We start from the raw sequence: 23,242 nt of genomic DNA on the forward strand, positions 1-23,242 counted from the left end.
AAAAGAAATAAGAGTGTGGAGGGAGCTGCGCCGAGAACCGGATGGGGAGCTGTGAGCCGCGAGGCAAGCATGTTTTTTTCACCACTTTCCAAGCCCTCTATATCAGCATCAGAATACCATTTGGAGCTAATACCAAAAAAAATTCAGATTGAGGAGAGTCTGATTTTTTTGTAAGATCCAAGATTAGCTCATCTCTAATCTTTTACATTTATGGCCAATCCACAAAGTCACAGCTCTCTCCACTCATTTCTATCAGAGTTCCAAGGATTGTGAAGATGGATAGATCAATTTGCGTCTTACAAAATTGGCCCTTTTGCATGTGTCATGTATGACAATCTCTGTAGAGTGCTACAGGATATGTGCAAAAATCTAGGCAAAATAATAAGGTAATGAATGATTTAATAATTTACCCTAGCGAAACCTAAAATCGCTATAGAGGTGAATCCAGGACAATCCAATATTTTGTGTGGTTACGTTTTTATAAGCTTGTATGAGTTTTATGAAATATTTTATAATACTGCTGCACATTTATTAACCTTCCATACCTTACACTTGATTTCTTCTGTGTCCAGCAGATTAATGAGCACTTCAAGCCCTCCAACGTCTCTTATAGCCAGCTGACAAGTTTCTTGTGCAAGATTGAAATCTCTCATTGAGCAGAGAGCAATAACAGTAGCCGTCTGGTTACCACCCTGCAACACACATGGAAGAGGTACCATCATGGAACAATGTCTCCAGAATGTGCCCTACTGGGAGCGTTAATTACCAATGGCCATAGTTCACTCCTGGAAAAACAACAATACTCTATCCATCACTAAAAGATGTCAATGCTTTTGGACTCGTTTGTCCCCCAGTGCATTTCCAGCCTGATTTGTATTTGGCTTCTACAGTAGATTTCTCATGATTGGTACATTAGATCTCTTCGGAGACAAACGCCTATAAGGGCATATCACTATGAATAAGTATATGTAAAATGACATGGATATGAATACACATGTAAAATTAGGGCCACATAAGACACAGTATGGGACCATTTGCATGACGTCAAAAACCTAAAATATTCGTCATTATTTTTATGATCACAACATTTGGTAGGAACAGTAAGCACTTTTAAGGGGCTCTATAGTTTGTAACTGGCCCTTTTCAAATACCCTTTAAAGGCATGTTAAGCTGTAGTTGCCCTCTCAAGTAGTTTGGATAAGAAATGGGCAAAGGATTTTATTTTGCCTCAGGTACCGGCGGTCCAGTGCCTAGGGCGGCGCCAAGAAAAAGGCGCAAGCAGACATAAAAAAATATGGAGTTTTCTAAAATGCAAGCCCTAAACTCATGGGCCCTGGCACAGAAAGGTCAGCTTTTGAAAAATGTGTATAGCCTCGCATTCAAAGTCACAGGATTTTCTCTAATTTGAAGCCTGTGCTGCACCCAGCAAAGGCATGATAATGAGAATGACTGGGACCAGTTGCACAGCCATCCTGAGGGCTACGAGCACCAGCTTCGTTAAGGGCAAATGACTGGGACCAGTTGCACAGCCATCCTGAGGGTTACGAGTACCAGCTTCGCTAAGGGCAAATAACTGGGACCTGTTGCACTGCCATCCTGAGGGCTACGAGTACCAGCTTCGCTAAGGGCAAATAACTGGGACCAGTTGCACAGCCATCCTGAGGGCTACGAGTACCAGCTTCGTTAAGGGCAAATAACTGGGACCGGTTGCACAGCCATCCTGAGGGCTAAAAGCACTAGCTTTGTTAAGGGCAAATGACTGGGACCAGATGCATAGCCATCCTGAGGGCTACGAGCACCAGCTTCGTTAAGGGCAAATGACTGGGACCAGTTGCACAGCCATCCTGAGGGCTACGAGCACCAGCTTTGTTAAGGGCAAATGACTGGGACCAGTTGCACAGCCATCCTGAGGGCTACGAGCACCAGCTTCGCTAAGGGCAAATAACTGGGACTAGTTGCACAGCCATCCTGAGGGCTACGAGTACCAGCTTCGTTAAGGGCAAATAACTGGGACCGGTTGCACAGCCATCCTGAGGGCTAAAAGCACTAGCTTTGTTAAGGGCAAATGACTGGGACCAGTTGCATAGCCATCCTGAGGGCTAAGAGCACTAGCTTCGTTAAGTGCAAATGACTGGGACCAGTTGCACAGCCATCCTGAGGGCTACGAGCACCAGCTTCGTTAACGGCGAATAACTGGGACCAGTTGAACAGCCATCCTGAGGGTTAAGAGCACCAGCTTCGTTAAGGGCAACAGTGAGAAGAGGAGGCAGCTGAAAAGGAGGATTAAGAAGTAAGCGGCGTGACAGAGGAAGAGGAGACTAATAGATTAGTGACAAGCGATAGCATAACATCCCACAGCACACTACTCGCATACAGGGAGTGACGGTATATACAGTGGTGACCAAAAGTTTTGCTTTTTTTTTTTTAAAGTGTGATTACTTCTGTCTGGTTGTTGTGAGGCCATTTTCCTGGTGATTTTTGTAAACCGGAAGCAAATAGTTGTCAGCTATAAGGAAGAAAATTGTGTTTGACATTGTTTTATCCCTTTATGTGTTAGTTTTCAACATTTGCTTGGCCAAATGTTTTGCATATATTGTCATGGGTAGTCAAATTTTGCATATACATATATATATATTTTTTTTAATAATAATAATAATTTCTATTTATATAGCGCCAACATATTCCGCAGCACTTTACAATTAAGCGGGGACAAAAACAGACAATAAATTCAATACAAGGTAAGACAGTTTAAACAATGAGGTCCCTGCTCTCAAGCTTACAATCTACAAGAAAATGGGGAAACACAATAGGTGAAAAGTGCTTATTTCAGATCTAGCAATTATAATAAATAGGGATTTTCATATGAAGCTGCATGATCCGATCATTAGCCCGTATGTTTAAATGCAATAATCAAGTATCGAGTGTAGTTATCGCGTGCATGGAGGGTGTGGAGACAGATGAATAGTAGGGTGCAGATTCTGAATAATATTTAGAAGGAGGGAACAGGGGAAAGTTAGTTTACTGAGTAGTTGAGGTGGTAGGCTTGTTTAAAGAGAGAGGTTTTTAAAGCGCGCTTGAAGACGTGGGGTCTAGGCATCAGTCGGATCGTCTGGGGTAGTGCATTCCAGAGAACTGACGCAGCACGAGAGAAGTCTTTGAGACGGAGGTGCGAGGTTCGGATTATGGAGGATGTTAGTCTTAGGTCATTTGTAGAATGGAGGGCACGTGTAGGGTGATAGACTGAGATAAGAGAGGAGATATAAGGTGGTGCAGAATTGTGGAGAGCTTTGTGGGTGAGAGCGATGAGTTTATATTAGACCCTGTAGCGAATGGGTAACCAGTGTAATGACTGGCACAAGATGGAGGCATCGGTGAAGCGGCTGGACAGAAATACCGCCCTGGCTGCCGCATTCAGGATGGATTGGAGAGGAGAAAGTTTGATAAGAGGGAGACCGATCAGAAGAGAGCTGCAGTACTCCAAACGAGAGTGTATAAGAGCGACAGTATGCGTTTTAGCAGTTTCAAAGGTGAGAAAAGGTCAGATTCTGGAGATGTTTATGAGATGCAGGTGACAAGAGCAGATGAGTGATCGGATATAGGGAATAAAGGAAAGTTTAATGTCGAATATGACCCCAAGCCAGCAGGCGTGCGGCTTGGGAGTTATGGTTGAACCCCCCAAGGTAATGTCGATGTTAGGTAGAGTTAGGTTAGTAGAGGGGAGAAACACAAGAAGTTCAGTTTTGGAGAGATTCAGTTTAAGATAGAGGAAGGCCATGATGTTAGAGACAGCAGACAAACAATCCTTGGTATTCTGTATTAGGGTAGGGGTGGTGTCAGAGGAAGAAGTGTATAATTGGGTGTCGTCAGAGTAGAGATGATACTGGAACCCAAATCTATTGATTGCTTGTCCAATAGGGGCAGTGTATAGAGAGAAGAGGAGGGGGCCTAGGACTGAGCCCTGTGGAACCCCAATAGTAAGGGGACGAGGAAAAGAAGAGGAGCCAGCAAAAGATACAGTGAAGGTGCGGTCAGAGAGGTAGGAGGAGAACCAAGACAGAATGGTTTCCTTGAGGCCTATAGAGCAGAGCACAGTGAGGAGGAGCTGGTGATCCACAGTGTGAAATGCGGCAGAGAGATCCAGGAGAATCAGCAGAGAGCAGTGACCTTTGGATTTAGCTGTTAGTAGATCATTAGAGACTTTAGAGAGGGCAGTTTCAGTGGAGTGTAAAGAGCAGAAACGAGATTGTAGGTGGAGAAGAGAGTTCTCTGAGAGGAAGCGGATAAGACAGGAGTGGACCAAACATTCCAGGAGTTTAGAGATGAATGGAAGACTAGAGACAGGTCTGTAGTTAGCAGGGATGGCTTTTTAAGTAAAGGGCATGTTTAAATGAGGAGGGAAAGATACCTGAAGAAAGAGAGAGGTTAAATATTTTAGTCAGGTGAGTGGTGACCACCGGTGAGAGAGACTGCAGTAGATGTGAAGGAATGGGGTCACTGTTGCAGGTTATAAGCCGAGAAGAAGTGAGGAGCTGGGTAACTTCTTCTTCTGTAACAGGCTGAAAGATGGCAAGTGAGTTTGAAGTACAGCAAGGACGGGGATCCAGGCACTGAGGAGATTGGGCTGAGATGTCCTGATGGATGTGGTTGATTTTTTCTAGTAAATGAGTGACCAGATCCTCACTGCTGAGGTTGGTGATGGGGGCCTGTGATTTAGGGCTCAGGAGGGAGTTTAAGGTTTCAAAAAGTCGTTTTGGATTGTTGGATAGTGAAGTGATGAGGGTGGTGAAGTAGGATTGTTTGGCATAAACTTATAGTGAATGAAACCTCTGCTAAAAGAGATTTTCTCCACTGACGCTCAGCACACCTTGAGCAACGCTTAAGAAAACGTATTTGCATTGTGTGCCAGGGCTGTCGTTGTCTGTGTAGGGTCTTTCTGCATGTAGAAGGAGCTGCTTCATCTAGGGCACTCTTCAGTGTATTATTGTAGTGTGACAATGCTAAGTCTGGACAGGAGAGGGAGGAAATGGGGGCTAAAGATGTGTGTAGATTGTCCATAAGTTGCTGGGTATTGATGGTGTGTGTATTCCTATAAGTGTGGTCAGTGGGAGTGTCAGGAGGAGACAGCTCTTGACAGAAAAGGAAAGATGGTTGTGGTCCGAGAGTAGGAGAGGGGAGTTAGTAAAGTCATGCAGCGAGCAGGGACTGGAGAAGACCAGGTCCAGAGTATTCCCATCTTCATGCATAGGAGAGTTAGTAAACTGTGAGTGGTCGAATGAAGAGGTTAGCAGATGAGAGGCAGATTGGGAGAGGGGATCATCGATGGGGATGTTAAAGTCTCCCATGATGAGGGTGGGGATGTCACACGATAGAAAGTGAGGAAGCCAGGTGGCAAAGTGATTCAGGAACTGGCAAGGAGCAGCCTGGAGGGCGATACATAACTGCCACTCACAGGGAGAAGAGTTAAAGGGTCTGACGGTGTGGACTTCAAAGGAAGGAAACCGGGGGGGATGACCTGGAAAGCAAAGCCACACCTCCACCCTGTCTGTTCTCAGGTCTGGCGGCATGTGAAAATTTGAGCCCACCAAACAAGAGAGCAGCAGCGGCGGTGGTGTCTGACTGCTGGATCCAGGTTTCTTGTGTTTTTAGGTTAAAACATGGCAAAGACAAAGCCAAATTTATCACTAGATGTCAGGAAGCTTATTATTCTGACAGTGAAGTCAGGGAAAAGTCAAAAAGAGGTAGATATGGAATTCAATTGTTCTCAGAGTCAAGTGTCACGTATCGTATATTAAAGAAATAGAAGGTTATGGAACAGGTGACAAACCTAGAAGTGGGCGATCACGGAAAACTTCCTCCAGAGTTGATCACATTAATAAAAAAAGGCAATATCTGATATCCATAAAAGTGCTGTACAGATTTCCCGCAAAATGAACAAAGAATATGGGGTCAAAGTGAGTCGCCATACTGTGGTGCGATGGCTAAGAGCAGTAGGGTTGAATGCACGAGTTCCAGTCAAGAAGCCTTTCATCTCTGCAAAGAACCGGAAGGTCCGACTTGAGTTTGCCAAAAACACAGTCAATAGAAAGAGACAGATTGGTCTGAGGTGTTGTGGTCGGATGAATCCAAGTTCAATCTGTTTGGTAGTGATGGCAAGCACTATATATACTGTCCAATTGGAAAACATAATGGTGTAAGGTACCAAACACCTACAGTGAAACATGGTGGAGGCTATGTCATGGTTTGGGGCTGCTTTTCTGCATCTGCCATTGGCCCTCTGCATAGAATTGATGTAAATATGAATGTCACCATGTACAAGGATATACTGGAGAATGTAATGCTGCCACATGGTAAAACCAAACTAGGCAGGGGTGGACATTACAGCAAGACAATGATCCTAAGCACACATCCAATTTAGTCAGAAATTGGCTAGCAAAGAAAAATGTTTGCCTGTCGCAATGGCCAAGCCAATCACCTGATTTACACCCTATAGAGCACCTCCGGGATGAGTTAGGGCGATGAGTTGAGGACCGTACCCATAGCAATAAAGGTGAATTGTTTGCAGATTTGCAAATGGAATGGAGCAAGATCCCTCAAGATGTCTTGAATCCCCGAGTGTCTTCAATGCCCCATCAGTGGGGTGCAATAATTAAAGCCAGAGGTTATGATACAAAATACTAAGTTATGGCATTGTAAGCAATGAATTACTTTCTATGTTGTGATCAATAAATAGTATATGCAAAACGTTTGACCATACCTATATTCAAAACCATTTTGGTTAAAATTAAGGTCTTGCATGAAGACAACTTCATTCACTTTCAATTCATCACCAGGGAAATGGCGTCACAACAACCAGACAGAAGTAATCACACTTAAAAAAAAAAATTACTCCCCGTAAGGAGAAAAGCTACCCCTTAGACCTCAGTCCAGAGCCTCTCACCTAGCCAAATCAGTTCTCATACTTTGCACTGACGAGGGCCAACAGCCCGAAACACCGTGTCTGCAAATTGAGATTCTGATTTGGCTTTTATCCTAAGTCATATTGCACGACTCGTTAAAGGGTTGATTGTGACTTGTAAGATTGCTACTTCCAATAGGTGGCGCTATAGAGTACAAGTCCTCTTTTTCTCTGAAGAGGCAATTTGCATAAAAAAAATGAAAAACTTGTGGTCACCACTGTAGGAGGGGAGTGCCCAATATTTCTTGGGAAACAGAATCCGCACTACTGAACAGCAGGATCAGGCTTAGTACAAATGTTCCCACAAGCGGCATATACATTTATTATCACGCCACCAAAAGAAATGTGTTTTTTAATGGAATCCCACTATAAATGATAACTTTATGATTGATCTTTTTATTTTTACAATTGCTCAGAAGCAAGAGAATCATGATAAACAAATGGCAAGTGTTAATTGACTTTTAATGGGGTGCTTTGACACTTGGTGCCCCGGGCAGCGAGGATTGTATGTACGGTACTGCCATGGACATCTACCCCAGATGCTTGTAAAGAGTAGATAATAATGTTATAATTTCCAGGATACTGTACATTTGTTTTGGCTGCAGATTGGTTTTGCATGGTGGAAGAGAGGTTGATATTTTATTATATTGATCTTTGTCAATCATTTTTCAAGTTTTGGAAAAAGGTGCAAGTCATTGTATCCTGTATGTCAGGTAATTCCCCAAGTCATCAAGCACAAAAAAGAAGCAGATGAGTGATTATTGTGACCCAGCAGGAGACATATAGTGATACATAATGTTATTCCAAGGTATCTGGATAATGCTGCCAATGACCAATTTTTAAGCAGCTTTTGTAAACTATGGTGGAGCCATCAGGATAGAGTAATCAGGAAAACAAGCGTAAAAAAAAAAATAATCAAACCCTCCACTGCTTCTACACGGTTCTTCCTTTGCGTAAACTCCAGGCGACCTCAGGCCGTCTGGAACGGTAAAGTAAATTACTCTGCTCCTTCAACGCTCGCTGTCACCGAGGCTTCTGACCTCAACCCAATCAGACAGGTTATTTGTACCAGGCTGAGTGTAAATGGTCCGGAGATTGACCCCGACAAATTGTAACTTTGGGAGTTCAACTGCTAAACTCATTTGGTTTAATGAAAAGTAATTACTATTGAGACTAAATATGTAATGTTTTAAATGACTTGTTCTGACAGTGCGGCTACATAAATACCTACCGGAAGCTCAGAATACGGACAATCACTTCAGAATTGAAACTGAATTATACATTGAGAAATTATTCAGAAAGTTTATTTAAAAACTACCCCACTTTCCCGATATGTGCATGTAGGAAGGCTTGGACTGGCACACAGGAGAGCTGGAGAATTCCCAGGTAGGTCCCTATGCAGGAGTTTGACCCCAATCCCTTTTTATGAGCAGTATTTGGCACACAAAAATTGATTCACTATGTACTGATAAAAGTAGCATCTCAACATTCATTTAACAAACTACCTAGTATATTACTGCAGAAGTAAATTTGTGATTAAGGGTAATATTTCACTTAGATGAACAGTGGACCCTCAGAGCCAATATTACTGGTTGGCCCTTGACACCCCAATTTTTAAAATGTATTTAAAAACGACGCCACTTTCCCGATATGTGCATGTAGGAAGGCTTGGACTGGCACACAGGAGAGCTGGAGAATTCCAAGGTAGGCCCCTATGCAGTAGTTTGATCCCAATCCCCTTTTATGAGCAGTATTTGGCACAAAACACTTGATTCACTATGTACTGATAAAAGTAGCATCTCATCATTCATTTAACAAACTACCTGGTTTATTATTACACTGTGTTCCAAATTATTATGCAAATAATATTTTCTCAGATTTTCCCAAATTACCTATATGAATTGCAGTCATTGTAATTTTCCAGTCAAATAACTATTAGAGTACAATTGAAAGGTTTTTGTACAAACTGCCTATGACAACAGTATATTTAAAAAAAAAAAAAAACTCAAACTGCACTCAAAATGCATGTTCCAAATTATTATGCACAGCAGAGTTTTCAACCTTTTCATTTTAATAAAGAACAAAAAAATGGTCATTTTTGAAATTATAAGCATTAGCAGGTTATTACAAACTGAAATCAAACAGTTTTCAACTCAAAACTTTATTCTAGGTGATGTTACATTTGCACATAGGACCGCTTGTTCGAAAGGAGCTTCTGAACTCTCTCGTCCATTGAATTTGTCAGGTTTTGGATGGTTTCTGCTTCAATTGTTTTGCATGAGGACAGAATACCCTCCCAGAGCTGTTGCTTAGATGTGAACTGCCTCCCGCCATCATAGACACTCCTTTTGATGATGCTCCAGAGGTTCTCAATGGGGTTAAGGTCAGGGGAGCATGGGTGCCACACCATAAGTTTGTATCCTTTTATGCCCATAGCAGCCAGAGATGCAGATGTGTTATGTGCAGCATGAGACGGGGCATTATCATGCATGAAAATGATCTAAGCAACAGCTCTGGGAGGGTATTCTGTCCTCATGCAAAACAATTAAAGCAAAAACCATCCAAAACCTGACAAATTCAATGGACGAGAGAGTTCAGAAGCTCCTTTCGAACAAGCGGTCCTATGTGAAAATGTAACATCACCTAGAATAAAGTTTTGAGTTGCAAACTGTTTGATTTCAGTTTGTAATAACCTGCTAATGCTTAGAATTTCAAAAATGACCATTTTTTTGTTCTTTATTAAAATGAAAAGGTTGAAAACTCTGCTGTGCATAATAATTTGGAACATGCATTTTGAGTGCAGTTTGAGTGTTTTATTTTTTTAAAAATATACTGTTATCATAGGCAGTTTGCACAAAAACCTTTCAATTGTACTCTAATAGTTATTTGACTGGAAAATTACAATGACTGCAATTCATATAGGTAATTTGGGAAAATCTGAGAAAATATTATTTGCATAATAATTTGGAACACAGTGTATATAGAAGCAGAAGTAAATTAGTGAATGAGGGTAAAGTAATATTTTCATTTAGATGCACAGTGAACCCCCAGAGTCAATATTACTCAGTCTGACGATGCACATAGGTATATTAATAAAGAGGATGTCAGAGACGTGATGTGTGCAGCTAATCACTGAGGCTAGTAATTGGCTAAGCTGACATTTTCTGTAAGGCCGGTAAGTAGATACCAGCTGAGGATTCAGCAAACAGGGAGGGATCGTGAGTTGGATGCAAGACACACTTTGTTTTTTTATATGCTAATCTGACATTTAATTTAAAAAAAGTTGACCTCTATAACCCTTTTAGGGATTCAAGATTGTCCAGGTTTAGAAAAAAGGTTGTTTTTTTTTTACAGAGTGCCCACTCTTTCATATGGTCGTGTTGGGTATTGCAGTTCAGCTATATTCATCTGACTGAAGACTGTGAAGATCGGATGCAATGCCAAACACAGCCATGCACATGAACGGCACTGTTTCTTTAAAAAAAAACAAAAAAAAAACCCATTAAATATATTAGAGTTATCTTTATAGTCAGTAATCACTTTATGTTGTATTGTTCAGTACTGATGTCTGGATGCACAAAGTTTCTGTAAAAATGATGTGGGAACACTGGATGCAAACAGAAATGGAACAGAAATGTAAGAAACTTTCTCCACTTCAAATTATTTTCAGAAAAATCTAAATAATTCTGTAGCCATAGTTGGATAAAGCCATTCTTGGACTGTATAGAACTGATATTCACTTTTGTGAAAATAGAGTGTCAAATTGTTTCCAAAAGCAACCAGCTATGCCGAGTTCAGTCTACGAACTTTCAGACGGTCTCACCGGTAACGGCTTTCTGTACTTGAACTTCGATACTGCAGTGGGAGAGTTATTATACATCCTAAAAAAAAAGTTGCATGGGCAATATCTGCACAGATGTTAAGAGTACATTCAGACATCGTAGTTTTTGCCACGTAAAAAAAAACAAACAATAATAGTATTTTTCCACAATATCGGACTTTAAAGAGTAACCGTCATTTTAACTTTTATTTAAAAAAATCAATAGTACACACTGAAGAAATAAGTAACTTTGTAATAAATCTTTTCAGAAAAATCAGCTTCTTTCTCCTCTTGGACTGATCTTTCCAATTCCTGGGTAAAATCAGTATTCTGTGAAGACAGATTTGCCCATTACTGAGACAGGAGATGGCAGTTGGTGCTTTTAAAATTCTATGGCGAGGGGAGGAGCTAGAGGCTGACAGACATTCTGCTGCAAGTTCTCCTGAAATGACAGTTATTGTTCTCCATAGAACTTGATGAGCACCAACTGTCATCTCCTATATCAGTAATGGGAAAAATCTGCGTTCACTGAAAAATTTAGAATTTTGAGAGTGAATGATCAGTTCAGGAAGAGAAAGAAGCAGATTTCTCTGGTAAGATATATTACAAAGTTTCTTATTATCATGTGTTCTATTGATTTATGATATAACAATTAAAATGACTGTGACTCTTTAACTTCAATGTGTGAATGCTCTCCAAGGCAAGAATGGCTTAATGGCATTAAGTAAGTGCTAGTTTGGCTTAGAGGTGTCATTCACAATTCTGCAGCCGTCCGGCTAGCAATTTAGCTGATAATAGTAATATCTGATAATAAAGTCACGTTATAGTACCAGCTAAGTATTTCACACATTTCACCTGCACATTGCAATTTGTCCTGTGGCGCAGCATCAGATTCAGTGGATTGTATCCTTTGCAACAGAAAAGGTAAAATCTGCACCAAATCCACAGCAAAATTTGAAGAAATCAGCACATATTTTTCTGCAGATTTTGTTACCAATAAGTTATTTACATGCTGCAGAAAAATAAGCAATAAATATGCAGTGTGTGAATATAGCCTAAAGAGTTGGCTCCCAGGTTGCATATATGGTGCGTATTTTCCCACGTAGACTTCTAAACTGAAATATGTAGCACTTTTGCATCAAAATCTGCATATATTTTCTGAACTTATTCATGAATGTTTAAGTGTTTTTTTTTTTCAGAAATGCTTTTAAAAAATGCAACAAAAAAGAATGCCAGGCAAGTGATTTAACATCTAGATTTTAGGGTCTCAACTGAACTTTATGGGTAAAGTCGGCACAAAAAAAAAGTTAGCTTTCCACAAAGGATAATGACATGCTGAGGACGTGCCAAGTTGAGCAAGAAGATTCACAGCAGGATCCTGATCTACCAGCTACTTTGGGACACTGTGATTTCCGGACTAGAGCCCTACGAACCTTTCCACACCTGAAGGCATCCCCGACGCCTGTTATGATTAGTGGGTATGGTGCAACGTAATGCGTGTGGCGAGCCGCAACGATGACATTGTACTGGGGCTACTAATCAGAAGAGGCGAAGATGAAAGCATGTAGGAGGGTTCTGTGACCATAGACTATCACACGGCCGATGGACCAGGGCCCTGAGAATATTTAGTGCTCAACTCTAGGAAACTCATCCATTTTGCCAGTATTGAAAAATACAGCAGATTGTATGTGCGGAAAACATAGCCAAGGTAGAAATGAATGCTGAAAAAAAGAAAAATGCTACAGAGCCTCTAAAATATGGAAAAATGTCAAAAAAATACTGTACTTTATTTAAAAAAAAAGCAGATTAGGGGAGGAAACACAACAATAAATTGGCAACAAAAACCACACTTCTTACAGGGCTTTGTCAGTGAGTTCTTTTAATATACCAACTCTGAAAATTATTTATTTATTTATTTATTATTCTTATTATTATATTATTATTTAATATTAAAATCAGCAGAATCGTGAATACAGCTCTGGGTTATAATGCAGGATCAGTAGAAGATAATTAATTAAATGTATTTACAAAGTCTCTCAGCTGACCATGATATATATTAAAATAATAAATGTAAAACTGTAACTAAAATGCATATCCTGCTACTATTATATCTTATTATAGTGAATGCGGGACATAAATCAGATTTGTTAGTGGGAAGGTAGTGGCAATGAGCATGTGATTTCTTCCTTTTTTGGTCAAATCATTAAAATTTCCAACGTGTCAGTAATTTTTTTTTTGTTATTTTTATGCGTAAATGGCATGAGCTATGTATCTTGGAGAAACATTTGTTTTAATTACCCATGGTATCAATGCTGCTAATGAGGCCTAACGCAAAGGAGATTACATGCTTGAGTGTTATTATATTAAAACATTTATAGTGTTACATTCATACACAGTCAGTTTATGTTATGGGACCTTAGAGAGCAACCTACTTGCTGAGGCTTGGACGCAGGCCGAGCGCTAGATCTGTAGCCGGGTCATGCGGCTAGAAAAGATTTATGAGGTAAGAGAGAGAGGAAGACTGTTGTTTCACAGTGCTGTGTTTGGGATGGCATTTAGGTCTGAAATATGCCCGTCTCCGAATAACAAACAATTTAAGTCATGAAAACATTTGTGGGGAAGTCTAAACTGCGCGAGCCTACCTAAACAGAACATGCTGTGCCCGCAGCGTGTCATGAGCTCATTCAGCAAATTCAATTACATGTGTACAGGAGGTTTATTTCACGTTTGTTGGGGATATATGCAGACATTCGGGTTACTAAGGTAAAGTAAAAAAACATAAAACTTTATGGCAGGACATATGTATCCAGCTGAAAACGATGACAGAGCCAGAATTAAACAAGGACGCGTCAAATGCTAACCAAAAGGGAAGGTAGAAATATACAAAAACAAAGTTTTCCATATCTAAAAAACAAAAACTCGGAGGAAGATGATAAAGTGAGAAGAAGGTCTCAAGTCTTTAATTTTGACCTTAAAGTGTGTGAGAACGGGCTGCAGTCTGATCAAACACAGACCTGGAGACCTGTGTCTCAACTGGCAGAAGTTGTATCGTAAGAATACATTTCTGTAAACTGACGAAAAATGGCTGTGACAGGAGAAGAAATAAATCTAGACTGAGTCTACAGAAAAAATCCTTTGTGCTCAGTCAGCAGAGAAGAAGATGCATTTCTCTCCTATCACAGCCATTCTTCATCAGTTTACTGATATGTGTGCTTACGATGCAACGTTTTTTGGCAGCTCACTGGTATTGAGATACAGCTCCTCTGTCAGTTGGAACACAGGTCTCGGGAGCTGTGTTTCTTCAGATTGCAGCCCATCCAGACACGTGACTAGGATGGGCTGCTGTTAGATTTACTTGACATTATATTTTTGGAGAGGAGCCATTATATTACATTTTTGGAAAACTCCTTCAATGACCAAACCCCATTTCAAATCTGACGTGTCACTATATGTGGTAATAATTCTGAAATGCTTTTTCCAATGATTCTGAGATTGTTTTTTTTTCATAACACATTGTACTTTATGTTAGTATTAAATTTGGGGCAGCATCAATATCTGATCGGTCGGGGCCCAACACTCGGCACCACAGCCGTTCAGCTGCTGTCGAGTCGGCGGCCTCCAGCCGGAAATGCTCAATTGCGGATCTGCTTCGTTTTCTGATAGTGGCCGTGGCCTATTCAAATCAATAGGAGGCGGATGTGCAGTACCCTGCCAAGGCCACTATCAGATGACGGTGCAGCTCCGCAATTGAGAATTTCCAGCTGGCAGCCACCGCTGCTGGGAACAACTGCCGGGGACACCGGGGACAACTGATCGGCGGGGATGCAGGGTGTCGGACCCCGATCGATCAAACATTGATGACCTATCCTAAGGATAAGTCGTCAATGATAAAGCAGTGGGCAACCTCTAATTTATGGAGCACAGACTTGACTGGAATAGAATGTGAATGCTAAGTTGCATTTGAAGAGCACCCGACACGGCAAAACTGCAGAAACCTCCAACAAGTGACCCCATTTTATAAACTAGAACCGACAAGAATTTCAACTAGGGGTGTGCTGAGCACTTCTAACCCACAGGTGCGTCACAGAACTTTGTCACATTTAAATGTGAAAACGAAAAATTATGGGTTTTTTTTACAAGGCCTCTGGCGAAAAGCGTGTTGGATCTGGTCACCTGGGTCAGTATAGGCTATTCTACTACCTTTCTGCATATATTCATTTGCCATAATCACCTTTTCAATGACAGTGTAACTATGTTTCTATCTTTATAGACTTTACAATCAGCACTATGCACTTTATTTTGTAATCTATTTAGGGACCCTGTTCCACATTTATGTCTTGTTCTGGTTTATGATTGATTGATTTTCTGTACGAACATAATGTAATAGCTACTACTCCTCCGTGCTACTTTTCCCGTACACACATAAATATATATATAAATAAATATATATATATATATATATATATATATATATATATATATACATATACAGTGGTGGCCAAAAGTATTGGCACCCCTGCAATTCTGTCAGATAATACTCAGTTTCTTCCTGAAAATGATTGCAATCACAAATTCTTTGGTATTATTATCTTCATTTAATTTGTCTTCAATGAAAAAACACAAAAAGAATTGTCCTAAAGCCAAATTGGATACAATTCCACACCAAACCTAAAAAAGGGGGTGGACAAAAGTATTGGCACTGTTTGAAAAATCATGTGATGCTTCTCTAATTCGTGTAATTAACAGCACCTGTAACTTACCTGTGGCACCTAACAGGTGTTGGCAATAACTAAATCACACTTGCAGCCAGTTAACATGGATTAAAGTTGACTCAACCTCTGTCCTGTGTCCTTGTGTGTACCACATTGAGCATGGAGAAAAGAAAGAAGACCAAAGAACTGTCTGAGGACTTGAGAAAGCAAATTGTGAGGAAGCATGAGCAATCTCAAGGCTACAAGTCCATCTCCAAAGACCTGAATGTTCCTGTGTCTTCCGTGCGCAGTGTCATCAAGAAGTTTAAAGCCCATGGCACTGTGGCTAACCTCCCTAGATGTGGACGGAAAAGAAAAATTGACGAGAGATTTCAACGCAAGATTGTGCGGATGGTGGATAAAGAACCTCGACTAACATCCAAACAAGTTCAAGCTGCCCTGCAGTCCGAGGGTACAACAGTGTCAACCCGTACTATCTGTCGGCGTCTGAATGAAAAGGGACTGTATGGTAGGATACCCAGGAAGACCCCACTTCTTACACCGAGAAATAAAAAAGCCAGGCTGGAGTTTGCCAAAACTTACCTGAGAAAGCCTAAAACGTTTGGAAGAATGTTCTTTGGTCAGATGAGACAAAAGTAGAGCTTTTTGGCAAAAAGCATCAACATAGAGTGTACAGGAAAAAAAAAAGAGGCATTCAAAGAAAAGAACACGGTCCCTACAGTCAAACATGGCGGAGGTTCCCTGATGTTTTGGGGTTGCTTTGCTGCCTCTGGCACTGGACTGCTTGACCATGTACATGGCATTATGAAGTCTGAAGACTACCAACAAATTTTGCAGCATAATGTAGGGCCCAGTGTGAGAAAGCTGGGTCTCCCTCAGAGGTCATGGGTCTTCCAGCAGGACAATGACCCAAAACACACTTCCAAAAGCACTATAAAATGATTTGAGAGAAAGCACTGGAGACTTCTAAGGTGGCCAGCAATGAGTCTAGACCTGAATCCCATAGAACACCTGTGGAGAGATCTCAAAATGGCAGTTTGGAGAAGGCACCCTTCAAATATCAGGGACCTGGAGCAGTTTGCCAAAGAAGAATGGTCTACAATTCCAGCAGAGCATTGTAAGAAACTCATTGATGGTTACCGGAAGCGGTTGTTCGCAGTTATTTTGGCTAAAGGTTGTGCAACCAAGTATTAGGCTGAGGGTGCCAATACTTTTGTCTGGCCCATTTTTGGAGTTTTGTGTGAAATGATCAATGATTTGATTTTTGCTTCATTCTCTTTTGTGTTTTTTCCTTGCAAGCAAATTAAATGAAGATAATAAGACCAAAGAATTTGTGATTGCAATCATTTTCAGGAAGAAACTGAGCATTATCTGACAGAATTGCAGGGGTGCCAATACTTTTGGCCACCACTGTATATATATATATATATATATTTTTTTTTTTTTATTTTTTTTTTATTGTCTTCATCTATCAATAAATGTTATATTTTATACTATCCTAGTTCCTGTGTCACATATGTAGGTCATTATAGTTGCAAACACATGAACGTCTGATTATAGCCATATATATATTTTGAGTAATTTGATATCCATATGTAGTCAAAAACAAATATTTGGGTACATGGCTTGGAAAGCAAAGAGCACAATTTGGTTTTTGAAGCGCAAATTTGGATGCCATGTTGCATTTACAGAGGCCCTGAGCTGCCAAAAAAGCATAAATGCACACAAGTGACCCCATTTAGGAACTAAACTCCACAAAGAATTTATCTAGCAGTGTGATGAGCATTTTTAACCCACAATCTACAATATTTACACTTTTGGTTTTCATGGCCCAATCGTATGAAATTCTAATAAGATTGGATTGCGAAAAAAAAATAAATATTTTTTTTTCCACTAAAATTTTACTTTTTAATTCACACAGGGGTAATAGGACAAAATGGGAAGGAAAATTTGTTATGCAATTTTTGCCAAATGTGGCAATACCCCATATGTGGTTGTACAATACTGTTTGTGCACATGGCGGGGATCAGATGGGAAGGAGCACTATTTTGGCTTTTGGAACACAGATTTTGTTTGATTAGACTGTGGGCTCCATTAGTCGAGCCCATGAGGCGCCAGAACAACAAAAATCCCCAACAAGTGATCACATTTTGTAAACTTCAATGCTCAAGTAATTCAGAATTCAGCTCTGGGTATAGGGAGCATTTTGAACCCACTGATGCCTTGCAGAATTTTACAACATTGGGCTGTGGAAAGATAACATTTTAGTGGTAAAAATTTATTTTTTTATTAGCTGCTCATTTTTCATTTACACAAGGCTAATAGGTGAAACTGTATATCACATTTTGTTGTGCAATTTCTCCACGGTGATACCCCATATGTTGTCAGATCCTACTGTTTGGCCACATGGCAGGGCTGTGAAGGAAGGAGCTCTATTTGGCTTTCAGAGCACAGATTTTGCTGGAATTGTTTGCGAGGCGACATTAGCGGAGCCCCTGAGGTGCAAGAACAGCAAATCAAAACAAAAGTGACCAAAATGACACCACTTGATGAATTCATCTGCAGCAGCAGTGACTAATTTGGCTTCATTGGTGTCTTCACTCTGCAACATCTTTGCCATACTTTTTTCTGAAAAATTGGACATATGACTGCTTTGTGCCCATACAGTGTGCCCAACTTGTGCTTATGGAGACAGAAACTCCATAAATTGTTAAGTGGCCCCCACTAATTCAATGCCAAACATGTCCTAATGTGTCTTTGCTGTAAACTCTGCAGATGAGTTATGGCTGGAGAAGTCGTCATGGAGGTCTGGGCCAGATGGAAAAGATGGGAAAAGTGCACGACTCCATCAGAAAGAACGTCAGCTGTAAGTCACTCTCTCTAACTTTACTCTATAGCTCTTTATATGTTCTGCATTGTATAATGATTTTTATTCTGAAACAACATGGTCATCTGCTGAAATTCCTCTTTGCCCGCTATGATTAGTATGTGCCACTGTAGCTGTAAGCATGATTACCCATGTAAGGGGCCCACTTAGATATGTTTTGCCCCCCCCCCCCTACGCTGAACCCCTACCTACGCAATGTATGTGACTTACATAGACAACCCATGGATTTAAAAGAACTCCATACTGCTTTATTTCCCCTATGCGGAAATACAGAGAATCTGAACACTTAGTGGAGACTTCTCCCACAGATCACGGTTGATCAACAGTACAAGGAGCAGGACACCCTGCGACTGTAGATTTCATCTGTAATGCTTTATTTCCTCTGTAGTGGCAGAACATTTGGTGACAGGTTCTCCAACAGACTACAACAGTCAGCAGCAGGATGCCCCCAAGATTTGTACATTGGATCCTTTCCAATCTCGTCCACCCGTGGTAGGTGGACTATCCTTTGCGGCAGGTAATCCAGGCCCACCTACCAGCGCCCACACACCACACTAGTGACATTTGCCCCCAAGATTATCCCATCATCGAAGGACCTTTCTAGGCGAAGCCACACCATGCCAAACAACCGTATACACAAGAAGCTGCAACTCTTCTCCCTAATGAAACCAGTCTTGCTCGTAACAGTATTTTTGGAAAAAAATTTGTATACCTGCAAGTCATTAATGTAAATCCATATTAGCTATGTGAATATAACTTGGCGAAATCTCACCATGGTTGGCAGACTTATTTGCAAAAGCGTCAATGCACGGATTGTGGACAATTACGGATCGGACCACCTGTTGGACTCCTAAGTACAAAGCAAGTAAGAATTTATATGATGCAGTTATACTGAATCTTTTCCTAAAAAAACTATCAATCATGTCAGCTCCTCCACTTCTATAATAGTCTGCTTGCACACTGGCCACCATGCATAAAGTGACAAGTTCATTTTATGTCGGTTTTATACGCCTAATATTTCTGACTCGCACTCAACAGCCTCATAGGCATAAAAAAAATGTCTTCGCCAAATAATTTAACAATTTTTGCCTCTTATTTTCAATACATGGGGCTTAAATTTATTTCAATTTTCTGTTCCTTTTTTGGGGGGGTTGATCATGGGCAAAATATAAAGAAAAATAGGAAATACATATCTATTTTTTACTTTTTTTATTTTTTTTTTACGACCACAAACAAACACATTTTAAATTTAGTTCCCCTTTTAGTAGAAATTCTTTTTATATATTGAGCATATTTTTTTCCTACAGGGGCAGAGCTTCAAACAGTGATTTGTATTGGCGGATTCTTTCTCTCTCTTTTTTTTTACTTTGGTTTTATTTTTTTCTTGCTTTTATATATTTATTTTTTTCACACACTGCACCATCCCCCTTAAGGACTTAAAGGGGTTGTGCCACAAACAAAAGTATATTTTAATCAATAGATCTTGGAATAATAATAAGTTCTACAATTGGATGTGTTTAAATAAAATGTTCCGGTGTTGAGATAATCTTATAAATGTGCCCCTGCTGTGTACTGTGTAATGGCTGTGTCTGACCGTACAGGAACATGGTCTGATCATACCACAGCTCCTGGGCAGGGGGGAAGAGAGAAGAATATATAGATATTACAGAAGGAGATCACAGCTGATTCTTTTTTGTGAGTAAAACATTTCCCTTTCTGTTTTAAAACAATGTTTTACCTCAAAGAAAGAATCAGCTGTGATCCCGTGCTGTAATGTCTGTATACTCTTTTCCTTCCTTCCCTGCCCAGGAGCTGTGGTATGATCAGACCATGTTCCTGCACGGTCAGACACAGCCATTACACAGTACACAGCAGGGGGACATTTATAAGATTATCTCAGCACAGGAACATTTTATTTAAACACATTCAATTGTGTAGTTTATTTTTATTCCAATATCTATTAATTAAAATATACTTTTGTTCGTGGCACAACCCCTTTAAAATAACTTTGGGGGGTATTTTAACCTATTAGTACATTCTTTTTATTGCCGGTTACTAATATTCCAGCCCCAGTTACAGGGTAAATTTGGCCTCTTTCCAGCTTAGCAGAACTGACTGGGTCTCCTAGAACCCAGCAGCTCCTGCTCTCCCTACACCCAACGATAAAATAATCATGGGGTTCTGAGGAGGAAGTGTTGTCAGTGTTTCTTATACATTATACAGAACATTTGTTCAGTACTATGAATACAGCAATCAGGAAGGCAGAGATGGTAATAAACATTATTTGTCTTCTCTTTGGGGAGTCAGGCTGTGTCTGACATCTGCATCTGTGCGATCGCGAGCAAGAAGTTACTCGGCAATGATGTTTTAGAAGTTTTTACTGCCATGCTTAAGTGTAGAAAAATTATTATCTATCTTATGGATTTCTTACAACCCTTACCCTCCGAAATGACTTACCCTAACCAAGAAGTCATGATTTCTGGCTGCAATGGTCACTTAGTTAACTGTTGTTACTTCTCCTTGTCTATGTCTATTGTATTGTCTACAAAACTCAACGGACTGATGACCAACAAAAGAACCTGAGTTTTAAGAAAAGCTTTCTACATTACTAATTCAAACAAGAGTATTTTTCTAATCAACCTCAATTTATTAATATGCAGATTAAGTGTTTATATAGCTGAAAACATGTTACGTTCTATGCCCAAACTAACCCAATTCCTAATGACCTGGACCATGGTTTCATTAATTTGGGGAACAGGATTTAGAGAGAAAGGTAAATTCATTGAATCATTTTGTATATTATATATATATACATATATATATATATATATATAATGTATTTTACATATTATAGAGTGTTATAAAAGGTCTCCTTATTTTACAGTAAGATACTGATTGGCAGATATAATACAGGTCATAGAGTGTAACATAGGAAAAGACGAGTAATGAGCCAGGAAAAGTATCTGGAGATACGCCGACTAATAGATCCTCAAGAGATAATTGCAAAGGGAAAGTTGATCGTTCTTTGTCTGGACAACAAATTACTGGAACATTTAAAGTATTTAAGTAATTTTGAGTTTCAGAAAATGGAAAGTCAGGGGGTCACGGTGTAATTCTGAGACCTGGTGGATGAAGAATGCTTTTTTGATAGCCGTTTTCATTAAGAGTATTCATCTTCTTAACTCTGCACAACTTCCAGATAAAGTGTGAGAGATAAAATGTGGTGGACTACAGCAGAATGCAGGAACGAAGGAAGATCTTCAGGTTCATCATATTTCCAGGGTTGGCACTTCCCACCAGCTGACTAATTTACACAATGGAGCCACAAGATTTCCCTAATTGCACAGTGATAGAATGCAGGGTGGAAACAAATGCTATTGTGGAGCCCCACCCTAAGTGGAATAATAGAGCCTCATATTTTGGAAATTGTCCCTTTTCTAACTAAACCTGCAAAATTGCCTCTTCAGAAAAAAAGAGGACTTGTACTCTATAGCGTCACCTATTGGAAGCAGCAATCCTACAAGTCACAATTAACCCTTTAACGAGTCGTGCAATGCTAACTAAACCTAAAATCAATCTTATCTCTAGTTTCTATACGATATAATGTCACCTAGGCCAGCAAGAAGATGAATTAATGTTGTTTTAATGGGACACAGTCTGTGAGATAAGGAGCAAAAATCAGTAGTCGAAAAAAGTCTACATTTCTCGTAACATATCACAGCAGAATGTACTCTATAAATTGACATACCTAGGAGGCCACACACAGTAAAATGCAAAATGAAAGACATACTGATAAAGAATTTAGATTGAGAGCCCCGGTGGGAACAGTGATGATGATGATGTTTGTAAAGTGCGGTGGAATTAATGGCGCTATATAAGCCAGTAAAATAAAAAAAGAAAATGAAGCCTAATAGGGATTCAGCAGATCTTTGAGTGGAGAGGAAGACATGATGTGACTCAAGATCACTGGATCCCTTCACAGTTTCTGCCTGCACAGAGACGCTCCCATCTTGAACTAGACAGGGAACTGCAGCCACCCCATTCATTGCCATGCTGCAGGAGGTTACTAACTCCCATGTGCAGCAGCCTCTTCATTCACAAGATCTGGAGGGTCCCAATGGTCAGACCTCCAGTATTTAGAGGTTGGACCCCCAATATTTATAGGTTGAACCCTCAGTAATTTGCCGGACCTGGGTCCAGTGGTCACGTCGACACTCTGTAGCATCTGGACCAGAGCATTGTGAACTTTCTACTACCTGTCAGCTTTTTGGGCTCTACTTCTGATTCGTAGGCCGTCGTAACATCAAAACTATATCATGATGTCTTGGGTAGTGTTGAGCGAATTTGTTCGGTATTTCAAATTCGGGTTCGTGTTTGGGGTTCCGGCTTGTTTGCGCAAAAAAATCTGCTACGCCCATGAACATCCCTGATTTGCCACCCTGTCACGCAGATGTTATCGTGGGCGGAGCTGATTTTTTGTCACGAACAAGCCGGAACCCCGAACACGAACTCGAATTTGAAATGTCGAACAAATTCGCTCAATACTAGTCTTGGGGCCTACTAGTCAGAAGAGGTACCCAGAATGGCAGCAGGTAATAGGAAGTTTGCAGTGCTCTGGACCACAGTCCTGCAAATCCTTTTATTCAACTCTACCAGTAATTAAGTGATGTCAAATCTTAGCTATATGCTATCACTTGCTGAGATGGAAATATCCCTTTAAATCAAGTATTGGCAGGGTCAGACTGGTTAATCAACGTATGAAGGATCTTCCTATGGATCCAATCTCCAATGCAACAATCAGCCCCCAAATCTCCAGCAGAAGACAACCCCTTTCAGAGTTGACTTTGTAGTCAATCATTGGCCACTGA

The 23,242-nt window shown here is 40.4% G+C and overlaps 1 protein-coding gene across 1 annotated transcript in view; it reads right to left on the reverse strand.

Annotated features, from left to right (window-relative positions):
* The window catches only part of ODAD2 (outer dynein arm docking complex subunit 2), a 195,767-nt gene that overhangs the window by 97,240 nt on the left and 75,285 nt on the right, over positions 1-23,242 (reverse strand). The window contains exon 11 of the mRNA XM_073677585.1: positions 546-692. Within this exon, the coding sequence (XP_073533686.1) occupies positions 546-692 (147 nt within the window). The remainder of the gene's footprint in view (positions 1-545; positions 693-23,242) is intronic.

This window comes from Phyllobates terribilis, unplaced genomic scaffold (assembly GCF_046119375.1).
Source record: "Phyllobates terribilis strain yellow unplaced genomic scaffold, ASM4611937v1 Scaffold_4__5_contigs__length_816908805, whole genome shotgun sequence".
NCBI classification, from domain to species: Eukaryota; Metazoa; Chordata; class Amphibia; order Anura; family Dendrobatidae; genus Phyllobates; species Phyllobates terribilis.